Source organism: Naegleria fowleri (genome assembly GCF_008403515.1).
Source record: "Naegleria fowleri strain ATCC 30894 chromosome Unknown tig26, whole genome shotgun sequence".
Taxonomy (NCBI): domain Eukaryota; phylum Heterolobosea; class Eutetramitea; order Acrasida; family Naegleriidae; genus Naegleria; species Naegleria fowleri.
In genome coordinates this window covers 23,299-35,077 of record NW_025407958.1, presented here as the reverse complement: position 1 = coordinate 35,077, position 11,779 = coordinate 23,299, and the positions used below count along the sequence as shown (strand labels likewise).

Genomic DNA, 11,779 nt, shown 5'->3' with positions numbered 1-11,779 from the left:
AGAAGAGATTTGTTGGATCTACTTGCTACAAAAGATCCTTACTTTATCACAGTTTCCAACACTACAAGTTTCATCTCATTCAACACATTATTTCAAAAATTGACAAAATAGCAGAAAGTTACACCGGCGAAGAAGAAATAACAAGTGACTATATTTTGGAAAAAATTTTATCAAAGAAGAGCTGGATTGATGGCATGTTTAGAAAGTACATCAAGCTCACGGAAGAAGCCGAAGCAAATTATGCCAATTCCAAAGAAACAGGTGTTATTGATATTGTAGATGAGTTGTTTGATGTTTACGATTCTGAGGAAGAAGTAAAGGATGATAATCTCTCGGATGGTGGAGATGGAGAAGGATTCATTGTTACAAACACGAGTGGTGGTTTGAGATTTAAGAGAAAGAAACCAAAGAGTGACAGTGAAGAATATGAAAATGATCCTAACTTGGTGCAAGACACTCAACAACAAGAAGAGCCAAACTCTAAACAAACAAAGATCGCAAAATCAAGTAGACAAGATGAAGAACATGGTGTTGTGTTCGACGTCGAGGACGACCCTCCTAAATCACCCTCCCTAGTCGGTGATAAGAAGACCTCAAAAAATTCCAAGAAGAAGGAGGAAGAAGATTTTTCAAAATTACTCGACGTTTCATCTGATGACGACATATTTGATATCACTATTTAATATGGATTTATATATATATTTTTGCATACGTATTTTCGCGATCTGCACTGATCCAATGGAATACAATTCATTATGGTTGAGGAATTTTCAAGACAATTTTTCCAACAGTTCTCTGAGTTTCAATGAGTTTGTGAGCCTGAGAGACATTTTCCAATGTCACCACGTGAGCAATTGGAATTTTAGTAGCAAGACCTTCCTTGTCAAGCCAATTCAAAATCTGTTCATAAGTAGTTCCATCCGTTGACATGGCTAAAAAGGAATAATTATTGGTACCAAACACAGAGTTTCCTTGTGAAGGCAATGCTCCCGCTATTGTCACAAAGACAGAACCTGGCGAATTCTTGAGAACATTAATTCCATAATAGTCATTATATCCTCCAATCGTACGTATCCAACACAATGTCAAATGTCTCAACCAAGCCCTTCAAACGTTTCTCCAATTGTTCCTTTCCTTCTGAATAATCCAAAACATCATCAGCACCCAATGATTTCACAAACGAAGAATTCTTTTGAGAAGCAATCGAGATCACCAACTCTGCTTTGAAATAATGTTTTGATAGCAAAACTGCTGCAGCTCCAGTACCACCAGAGCCACCAATAATCAACACTTTTCTTCCCTTGAGTGATCCTTGTTCTCCAGATTTAGCAGTGTGGAATTTTTGGAATGATTGGAATGTCGTGAGAAATATCACACCGTTAGCAGCTCCTACTTGATGGTCCAATGCTCTTGGTTTGTGAGCTAGCTCATTTTCATGAAAGGCCACAAATTGTTGATAAGTGCCACTTGAAAAGGTTGGTCCACTCACTTCGTCACCAATTTTGAATTTAGTGACTTTGGAACCAATGTCTACAGCAGTACCACTGGTTGTGATGATTGAAGTTTCATTTGGAATATTATTCAATAATGGAAATTTAATCGTTCAATGATTATTATTGAATGATGATGATTATTCATTGAAAACTTACCATCTACTCCAAGAACATAAGGGTTGTCTTCACTTTGGGAACCTTTTCTGATCTTGTAGTCCACTGGATTAACAGAGACATACTGATTTCTCACCAACACTGAGTACTCTCCCAAGGATGGAATTGGATAATCATTCACAATTTCGAAACCAGTTTCTGGATCATTGTTGTAACTGCGAATAATTATTATTGATTTGATTGTTTTTGTTTTGTGTGACCATCGTGTGGTGAGCTTTTGAGCTTTTTATTGGTTGCGCAGAAATTGCGATCGTGAGTGGTTAGTCGGTCATGAAGTGAGCAGTAAAACTTCCCATACTACTGTCCATAGGAAGGAAAGATTGTGTTAAAATTAAATCCATTCGTTTGTGGAATTTTTGTAACACTTTTCGCGAAAAGTTATAGAATAAAAATTTCAACGAATGCGAGCAAGGAAGTTATAGAATAAAATTTTCAACGAATGCTTGTAACAAGAGAAGAATCTGAATTAACATATTTCATTACATTCTTTTTCATTTTGCATGTCACACTCATATTGGACTATTTGGAAATTCCAGGACTCAACCATTGCATACATGAAGGTTGATTGTACAACCACTTTCCAAAATCAGCCTTAGAAATTTTACACGAATGATCTCCGCTTTGTTTGACTTGTCCAAAGCACTTGTCAACAATATTTTCAATATCTGCTTGATCAATCATTTGCGAAGTTTCAGTGTTGGAAATTTGTGGTAAATTCAAGGTGGTGCGAACATCCCCTAATAATAAAAGACTCTTGTTAAAAAGACAGGACAGTAAATGAATCATTTCATGTCGCTCAATGAATCCATTTCCATCTTCATCATAGACAGAGAAAATAACTGTCAAGAGTGGGCATGCAGAATTCAGATAATGCAAACATTAAGAAAAATCACAGACATAACTATTAGACAGAGTCAGAAAATACTTACAATCGACTTTTTCCTCAAATGAACCTTTTAGCAATACAGAAAGACCTGTCACAAATTCTCTAAAATCAATAGTTTCACTCTTGTCACTATCAAAAATTTCTATCATCGATGTCATGTTAAAATTTTGTAATAATCATGATGTTGATCACGTTGATATTAAAATATATTGCTCAATGAATGATCATCAACACACGTACTGTAATATCTTTCAAGAATTTCTGGCTTTTCAGAAAAATCAATGTTCAACAATTCAGAGAGAGCCTCACTGAACAATTCTCGAGTCATTCTTCCATTTTCTTGTCCCGAATTTTCAATTTGTGTGGAATATTTGGAGAAGAGATTGGCCAACTCTAATTTACCAACTAAATATATTTCACAAAACATTTCACATGTCAGATACCATTTTTAGAGTCATCATTGTCATATTCACACATTTTCACATGATAATTTTTACAATAAACGAACCATCCAACAATTGCAATCTTGTTGTATCATCATTCCATATCAACACTTACAACGTGATTTTTCTTGCAACTCTAAAATTGATTTCTCAACATTTGATCTCTCCTTCTTCTCCAATAACATTCGTGGACTAATTCTAATATTTGAGAAACGATCAATCACATCCAAAGAATCAAATCTCTGAATTTGCATTCGATTGGTTCTATCAATGCGTCGTCATCATCATCATTATATTTTTCCATATCAGGATTATTTCGATCGCAAAAGTAATATTATTTGAATTGGATGATGACGACAATCGTCGTCGTCGCTAACATTCTCTCTACCTACAATGATTTATTTAGAGATTTATGTGGTAATACTTTGTGGAACTTTTCTTCGTGCACAGGTTGTTGTTGTTCTGGAGGTGACGATGAGGCTGGATCCAATTCGGATGAATCATTATCATCCACCACCACAAGTTTGGGTTGTAAAGACATTTTTTCGTGTGAAAGACGTGTAGGGATGATTTTGGAAAATTCTTTGATTCGAAATGACTATCCCATTAAAAAAAAACAGCAGAATGAACAATAAATTAATAATAAGTATCCAATGATCGGAATGGATTCATTAGAGTGACTGCTCAGGAGTTTCCTCTTCAAAAGCGCCATTCAAGGATGGATCTCTCACGATTTGTCTCTTAAAGGTTGGTTTGATAAATTCATTCAATTCCTTAGCATACATTTCATATCGAGAGGTCGATTGGAACATCCACTTGTCTTTCACTTGTCTGTTAAGATTGAGATCAATTTCAGCAACTAATAAACCATCACCCAAACGAGTCAACTCTGGTGATCGAGATGCGTCAGGAGCAGAAACATAGGAGCTTCCATAAAAGTGTCCAAAATCTTTGTGAGCTGGCTTTCCATCAGCACTCGTGAATTCATTAGGGAAATATTCAGTTCCAACTCTGTTAATGCTGGCAACAAAGTAACTGTTCGCAATGGCAGCATTTCTTCCTTCGATTGGCCACATTGGTTCAGATAAAGCACCCACAGTTGCACTGTTTTTCAAGAACGTCAAAGATTTGAAATAATTTGTGGATATTCCCGTCATAATTTGTGTGAAATGTGCACTAAAATTAACAATCATATTTGAACCATCCACCAAAACTTACCTTGGATTGAAAACAATTTCAGCACCATTCAATCCGTAGGATTGCCAGTTGAGTGGAATGTGACGACCATAACAAATATTGATACCAATTCTTCCGAATTGAGTCTCAAAGACAGGATGACCCAAATTACCCTCCAAGTAGTAGGTAGCTTCATTGAAGTCTCCTACACGTGGAATGTGATTCTTTCTGACCTTTCCAATGTAGTTACCTCTATTGCCAATAACAACGGCAGTGTTCCAGATGACATCATTGTGCTCTGAGTCTCTCTCCAAAATTGGGGAAACAATGACCATGTTATACTTTTTAGCAAGTCTTCTCAAGAATAGAGTACTTCTGCCAGTTTCTGCTTCCTCAGCAAATTCCATCCATGGCTGTTATATACGTGTAATCATCATCAAATAATTTGACAAGTGTCATGCACGAGATGATCAAAAATACAAAATTTCACATCATCATCCACACAAATTTCACATCACACAGTTCATTCAATCCATTCATTAAATTCAAATCAATCATCATGACCATATTAAAACCTACCTGTTTCTCTCTTGTACAAAATGCAAAAGGCATGGTCCATGCTTCTTGCAATCCAACCACATTCACTCCCATCAAAGCAGCAGCATCAATCATTCTCTCAATCTTCTCTTCAATTGCCTTGTATTGAACATCTACTGGTTCCGTCGTATTTGCTCCGATCGAATTTTGAATCAAACCCAATCTCACAATACGTGGAGGACGTGTTTGCTCTCTTGCTACATTATGAATCATGGAATAGGCTCTCACTTCAAACTTGTTCTTGACAGCAGAGGATCGGACTTGTTCAGGTATCGAGAGGCTCTTCCATTCATTTCCATACAAAATTCTACGCACTTGAGCAAAGGTCTGTTCGGGGAGATGAGTCTTGAGAGCATCATAGACCGTGGAGAGGCTTGTCATTCCCTGATCGTTGGATTTGATATGAGGATTTCCTTCTAGATCAATCATGACTTCTTCTGCCTTTACTATTCCTCCTCCGAATGAGGAAAATGATGAATGAGAGTGGATCATCATCATCAGAAAGGTTGTAGCGATCAAGGCGAACCACCACCAGCAGTAGTGTTGAAGATTCGGACGACGTTGAGACATTTTTTTTGTAAAGTGGAGGTCAAGATCCAAAGATATCACTAACAAGAATCGAAAGACTTCTCACAGTTCATCCAACCAAAGGTTGTAGCGGGAGAGTAGCCATATTCCTGGCCGGCATCCCGTCGATTTCCAATTCTTATTGTTTATCTTTCTAGTATTAATCAAAAGAAATACTTTCATGAATGGCTACGGCCCTATCACGATGAATGCACCTCATCCCGTCCGATCTGAGAAGTTAAGCTTCGTCGGGCTGCATCTCAGTATACTGAGGTTGGAGACAACTTGGGAACCTGCAGTGCTGTAGCCTTTTTGCCTATGTTGGAAGTTTGCGAAATTGAGCGTTTATTGTTGAGCATGCGATGTGAATTTATTACACAATATGAGCAGTGTGGATATATCAAGGAAGGCAAAATTCTTGCGCTTGTTTGAAATTTCTTCTAATGCATCGACGATTTTAAGCTGTTGTGAAGGGGGCTTTTGATTCAATTCCTTTGTGTCCGTATTATCATTTTTAATATTGTCATGACATGTTTTTTGAAATTCATTCATTCGTTGGATGATGATGAGTGATCTTTTGAAAATGTTGAATAAATTAGTTGTTGTCATTATAATTTTGATGAAAATAATAGAGTTCTTTTATCTTTTACTTTTTTGGAGCATAAATGATCGAATCGTAATGTCCAGGTCGAAACAACAATGAAATGCAAGCATTGAATCGTTCCATTCCCTTCAACAACAACAACGATTCAAGTGTTTCTTCACTAGAATCCACACCACGTGAATCTTCTTGCACGGAAGAAGGATATTTCAAACAAACAAGTCTCTCCTGTGAATTACTGACATGATAAATATTCAATTGAAAACAAAAATTCACTTCACATGCTTTCATCCAATCTCTCAACACAGAGGTTAAGGAATTCATTTGAATCTCTTCAGCCTCTACACCCATGGGAAGAACTTCTTTCAATACATAATCATGAATGAGAGTGGGAATGAATTTTCCAGAGTCCATACTTTGAACTTGGAAATACAAATCGAGTGAATGATTTTCTTGAAAGACATAACTTGCGGTTATATATCGAAGCAGAAGGACCATTCCGTTTGAAAAGTCATCGTGATTCATGAGTGAAACGAGTTGAGAAATGGGAGAAAAGTTTTCTAGAAAGTGTTCTGGATCTGTTTGTGTTAATTGTTGTAAAAATGTTCCAATTTTTCATTTTGCGTCAAAAAACCAAGAAGGAAATTTGAAATTGGAATTCTCATGTAGAAGAGTGAAATTTTTTTCTAATAATTTGAAAGCGTTTTGAATGAAATGATTCCAAATTCTCATTCGAAAAGGTCTTTCTCTCTCTCCTAAAACTTTCAGAAAGGAAAAGGCAAAAGCTCTGTAAAAGCAATTTCCGACTCCTCGAATCATTTGGAAAACAAAATCTTGTTTTTCAATAGTCGGAAATATCAGAGAGCTTTCTTGCAATGAAGTGATCAAAGATTGATCGGAAGAATCAGAGGATTGTGTTTCCTCCAATGGTTTGTTATCAGAAATTGAAGAATTTGAAAGATGATTCGATGCATTGAACAATTGTTCAGATTGTGTCACATTCCTATCTGAACTTTCATTTTCCTCCTTTCCATCTCCCTTTTGTGTGACATCAGTACCCTTGATTGTTGTCACCAAGGCTTCCTGAGAGGTCACTTCCATTGGAATCTTGTTTTCTTGATCCATCGAAAGAGTTGTTGGTGTAATCAAATATTCATTCACAACCTCAAAATCATCCGAAACATCCATCGAATCCACATTTGGATAATCGATAACTGAGGAATCGGAAGATCCATGACAACAAGAAGTGTCACAAGCAAAAGCGTCTACATTCACATGTTCCACTTTCAAAGTGTGTGAAATTCCCAAATTCTCATTCAAATGACCATTGATCAACAAATTCAAAGGAATGCTCTGTGGATGCTGTTCTTCATTATTCACAACTCCTTCACACATTGTTTTCTGTTTTTGAACTCCTTCTTCCACATGGACATGATTTCCATCTTGATCTTTACTTCATTCCAAATTTGAACTCATTTCAACAATAGTTTCTTTTTTTGGTTCCTTTTCATCCATGGAAGAAGAAGAAACTTGTTCCTTCCTTCTTCTTGAATGTATCTCCAATAAATAATCTTTCCAATTACATAGAGCAAGTTCCCACTGCGATTGGACATCTTCAATGATCAATTCTAAATTTTTTCGAATCCAAACATTTCCTTTATATTCTTGTTGAAGTTCATTCAATGATTTACTTTCTTGAATGAAAGGAATGGTTTTTTGATTCTGTTTGTTTCTTCTCATGATGATGAAAAGGTGGTAATTCAAATTGGATGGAAGGAGGCGTCGATGTCAAAAGATTAATTTTGAATTTTTTTTATGAGAATTCCGAACATCGTGATTGCGAATTCAAAATTGGTCTTTGAGAATTCATCCTCAAAAAAAAATATTGAAAAACTGACAAATCAATCCTCATGCCAGAAGGAAAGAAAATGTCAAAGTATGCGCAACTGAAGCAATCACCACAATCATCGCAATCATCACATCTTACGGACAGCATACTCAACCTTTCTCGCGACAAAACCAAGTTCCAAAAGGAGGATCTGGCCTGCCACCTGTCACATCGACGAGTAGTTCTCCCTTCTCATCGATGTTATTTTCTTGTTTGACAAATAACAACAAAGAAAGCTACGAATGTGTTGTTTGTTTTAATCCTTTCCTATTGGACCAATCTCCAGTGAGATCAGACAGGATCCTATCGACACCTTGTGTAAATCCATACTGTCAACAAAGTGTCTGTACTGATTGTATTTTCAAAAACATTGAACACGATATTAATAACAATCACTGTCATGAAATGAAATGTGTCAGTTGTCAAACGAGCTATGACAGCGAAAATGTTTTGGAATTTTTGAAAGGATTTTCACATGAAGTAGCAGATAAATATAACACTATTTTATTTTGGAAAGTACTTGAAAATAACAAAGGTTTTGTACGGTGTGCTCATGGATGTGGTTCGGGAGTGATTGCAGATGAACATGCCCAAATTGTGACATGTGACAAATGTCATAAAAAAACATGCTTTGTGTGCAAAACAAAATGTCATGAAGGTCTAACTTGTGATGAAATGCAAGATTATGGCAGTTCCACAATTCAAAGAAAATCTTCAGATCTATACGACATCGAACAAGAATCAGACAATCCATTCTTGTTGGACCAAAACGAACGCAGAATTCTTGAAATATCTCAAGAAAAAAAAGCGTTAGCTCTCATTCACCAGATTACTAAAGAATGTCCAAATTGTCATTTGAGATTTGAGAAGGTTGAGGAAGATTGTGATCATGTCAAGTGCGTTTGTAATTTTGAATTTTGTTGGTCTTGTGGTGCCGATCACAAATTGATTTTAGAAAAAGATAATTCGTACCATCGTCCAACTTGCCGTTTTCATACCAGAAATATCAACCAATAAATTGGATGAAATGCCTTCAAAAATGTTTTTGTTAATATTGTTTTCAATGTTTAGTCTTACAACAACTTCGATATGAGAATTCCCAACGTGAATTCAAGAACAGAACCAAAAAAATGTATCCATTTCCTCCCAACCAATACTACGGAAAACCTCCCACTGCATCATCCTCAGCCGTTCCTGTTTATCACAAGAACACCACATCTAATTCCACAAGCACAACTTTTCATTCATCACACAACTCAGGAGAGTGTTCGATTTGTGCTGATGAATATTCCATCTCTCCTTTTGTCATTCATCCATGTAGAACATGTACCAAACGTACGGTCTGTGACAATTGTCTTGTCAATTATTTGGATCAACGCATCAATAATAATCATTTTCGAGAAATTCGTTGCATCGATGAAAATTGTAACGCTGTCATGGATTCTTCACACATTCTCGAATATTTGCGTCAACTAGGAGGACACAGAAAGAATTCTCTTGTTGATCGTTATGATCGCTTCTTGCTGAATGCGTTTATGAGTACACAAGATGGGTTTATTTGGTGTGAACATAATTGTGGTGATGGGTTCATTCATTTTGAAAAAGAAAAGGCACCAATTGTCACTTGTAAAACATGTCACAGAAAAACATGTTAAATTCACAAAACTATTTGGCATGAAGGAATGACTTGTGCTGAATTTGATTCAGATCGAAATGGATATGCCAAAACTCAGAAACATCTTTTGGAGAATGCAAATACAATTTATCGATCATGTCCTGGATATGGAGTGGTGATTGAAAAGAATGGAGGATGTGATCATATGAATTGTTCTCAATGTGGAAGGCGTTACAATTGGTCTCAATCATCGTACAAGCAAAAGTATTGAAAGCAGTTCTCTAATCTCAACATAATGTTTTGTAAATAAAAAGAATTCTATGAGAAAATTTTAATCCTCCAACTCTTCATTGTCCAACATCTCTTCATCAAGTTCGTTTGACAATTTGTCATCGTCTCCAACATCAATTTCAATAAAGTCTTCGTCCTTAATGTCGTACACTTCAACAATATCTTCAGAATACCATTCATTTGGTCTCAATACAGTGGTGCTCACATCTTTCTCGATCAAGAAATATTCCAACTGTTTCACCAAAACTGCCAACTCATGGATGTAGGTTCCCATTTTAGAATCTGCAACATTGTACAGCATTGCAATGCAAATATCTTTTTCGAATTCATTAGAAATTTCTTGCAACAAATTTTGCATTTTCATTGCAGGTTCACACGTTTCCAGAGGAACATATTCTGCAAAAATAGCTAATTGTTTTTTTCGAAGATCTAATACTTGATTTAAGAATAAACTAATTCCCTGAAACTCCCATGCACTATCATTCAAATCAGCAATAGATTGGCTCGGAACTGGGTTTGTAAATGAGCACAAGGTGATAAGTGTTTGTCTCATGGAATCAATTTTACGTCTTACTCTTGGATAGTCATTGTATACTTGATACCAACGATGAATCATGTTAAAGAATTCTTCTGTACGCTTATTGAGCCAACTCTTCGGAATGTCCCAACCCGCTCTGGAGATTAGAGTGACAGGATGTACGTCTTTCTCATCTGTCACCAATTCCAGGGCCGTGTGGAGATTGAGGGAAGGATACTCCATTTGAATCTCATACAATAAACATTCTAAAAAGAATTTCCAAGCATTAGAGCTGTGTAATATTTTGACTTGTACCAATGAGTCTGAGGCAAAGGGGTTTTTAAATGGGGTGAAAGTTGTACTGTTTAAAGTATTGTTGTAGGTTTCAATTACATCATTTTCTTCTTCATCATCGTTACTTTTTTTCTGTTCAAGATTTGCCTTCGTATTGTATATGATGGATTCTGGAAGAGTGAGATATTTAAGGTTTGGAAACACTACAAAAAAGAAGCTCAAACAACTTGGTCAAAGGGATGTTTCGAGAAATTTTCAATTTTCGAATTTCTAAGCTCTTAAGTTGCTTGAATGGAGACATATTCTGCTTAATTGAATCAGCTTTTTTGTGGAGTTGACGATATGTTAATGAAACCAATGTTAAACCAACAACGCAGTCAGGGATATTACATTGCAGTCCAGGAACGATGAGATGTGTCAGAGGCACCCGTTGAAAACTGCATTTATGAAGAAAATCAGTATCAGACCATAATTTCAAGGTTTTCAATTGCGACCAAATTTTGTTTGTAATCCCCTGATCGCTCTCAGACAATGTATTAAAAAATTCTAATGACTGGAGTGTTTTGGGAAACGTTGTAGAGTTGGGAAAGAAAATCTCAGAATTTAGAAAGGAAAGTCCAGTTAAATGTTGTGTTTTCAAAACTACTGGTTTCTCAACGTCTTGTAAGGTTTTACAACCCTCGAATGACAAGAACTTGATTCTACTTTGCATTCCAAGCAGCTCAATCAGAGATTTCTGAGAAATAAACATTTTGTGGAGTGTCACGTTTTCGAATTTCTCAGTTAAACTAAGCCCCTTGGTACACAGTTTCAAAATACGAGAGATGGTCAATTTTTTTTTGAATATAGTCGCACAATCGTTTCGATACATTTTACAAATTTCCAACAAGTCTCGCAACATGAATGTCATCAAACCCTCTGAATTCACATGAAATCCTGGTGATCGCATCCATAGACTTGCTATGGCCTCTTTTGATAAACATGCTCTGGCAATACTCTTGCAGCTTAACATTAAATTCACAAGAGAGGGCAACCAATACTGTTCAGGAATGTAGCTCCATATGATAGAAATTATATCCAAGACATAAAGAGGATGTTGATCTGCGTTGTGCTTTCTACGGAGGGGTCTATAATAGTATTCTTCTGGTGCGTTAGCACGTGCATGGCAATAGTAATAGTACTCATCATATAAATATCTGTCTCGTTCAAGAATAGAAACGATTATGGCATCGTTCAA

General features: G+C 36.3%; 9 protein-coding genes across 9 annotated transcripts in view; 3 read left to right on the top strand and 6 right to left on the bottom strand.

The window, feature by feature from the left end:
* The window catches only part of FDP41_001478 (uncharacterized protein), a gene marked incomplete at both ends in the record, with an annotated part of 2,660 nt that extends 1,977 nt beyond the window's left edge, over positions 1-683 (top strand). Inside the window, one exon of the mRNA XM_044704566.1 lies at positions 1-683. This exon is cut by the window's left edge and continues 1,081 nt beyond it. Coding sequence (XP_044564213.1) covers positions 1-683 — 683 coding nt within the window.
* A 70-nt stretch (positions 684-753) lies between these two features.
* On the bottom strand, positions 754-3,537 carry FDP41_001477 (uncharacterized protein; the record flags this gene model as incomplete). Its single annotated transcript, XM_044704565.1, has 8 exons — positions 754-1,023; positions 1,100-1,530; positions 1,650-1,822; positions 2,188-2,506; positions 2,597-2,695; positions 2,794-2,958; positions 3,112-3,260; positions 3,389-3,537. 8 exons carry the CDS (start codon positions 3,535-3,537, stop codon positions 754-756), a joined length of 1,755 nt encoding a protein of 584 aa, XP_044564212.1.
* Positions 3,538-3,667: 130 nt separating this feature from the next.
* FDP41_001476 (uncharacterized protein) lies at positions 3,668-5,339 on the bottom strand (the record flags this gene model as incomplete). The annotated part of the gene is made up of 3 exons (XM_044704564.1): positions 3,668-4,172; positions 4,215-4,585; positions 4,752-5,339. 3 exons carry the CDS (start codon positions 5,337-5,339, stop codon positions 3,668-3,670), a joined length of 1,464 nt encoding a protein of 487 aa, XP_044564211.1.
* A 643-nt stretch (positions 5,340-5,982) lies between these two features.
* On the bottom strand, positions 5,983-6,435 carry FDP41_001475 (uncharacterized protein; the record flags this gene model as incomplete). Its single annotated transcript, XM_044704563.1, has 1 exon — positions 5,983-6,435. One exon carries the CDS (start codon positions 6,433-6,435, stop codon positions 5,983-5,985), a length of 453 nt encoding a protein of 150 aa, XP_044564210.1.
* Positions 6,436-6,552: 117 nt separating this feature from the next.
* FDP41_001474 (uncharacterized protein) lies at positions 6,553-7,332 on the bottom strand (the record flags this gene model as incomplete). Its single annotated transcript, XM_044704562.1, has 1 exon — positions 6,553-7,332. One exon carries the CDS (start codon positions 7,330-7,332, stop codon positions 6,553-6,555), a length of 780 nt encoding a protein of 259 aa, XP_044564209.1.
* Positions 7,333-7,392: 60 nt separating this feature from the next.
* FDP41_001473 (uncharacterized protein) lies at positions 7,393-7,677 on the bottom strand (the record flags this gene model as incomplete). The annotated part of the gene is made up of 1 exon (XM_044704561.1): positions 7,393-7,677. One exon carries the CDS (start codon positions 7,675-7,677, stop codon positions 7,393-7,395), a length of 285 nt encoding a protein of 94 aa, XP_044564208.1.
* A 346-nt stretch (positions 7,678-8,023) lies between these two features.
* Positions 8,024-8,842, top strand: FDP41_001472 (uncharacterized protein; the record flags this gene model as incomplete). Its single annotated transcript, XM_044704560.1, has 1 exon — positions 8,024-8,842. The coding sequence occupies one exon, from the start codon at positions 8,024-8,026 to the stop codon at positions 8,840-8,842; it is 819 nt and encodes a 272-aa protein (XP_044564207.1).
* Positions 8,843-8,955: 113 nt separating this feature from the next.
* Positions 8,956-9,480, top strand: FDP41_001471 (uncharacterized protein; the record flags this gene model as incomplete). The annotated part of the gene is made up of 1 exon (XM_044704559.1): positions 8,956-9,480. One exon carries the CDS (start codon positions 8,956-8,958, stop codon positions 9,478-9,480), a length of 525 nt encoding a protein of 174 aa, XP_044564206.1.
* A 291-nt stretch (positions 9,481-9,771) lies between these two features.
* FDP41_001470 (uncharacterized protein) lies at positions 9,772-10,491 on the bottom strand (the record flags this gene model as incomplete). Its single annotated transcript, XM_044704558.1, has 1 exon — positions 9,772-10,491. The coding sequence occupies one exon, from the start codon at positions 10,489-10,491 to the stop codon at positions 9,772-9,774; it is 720 nt and encodes a 239-aa protein (XP_044564205.1).
* Between the last annotated feature and the right edge of the window lie 1,288 nt (positions 10,492-11,779).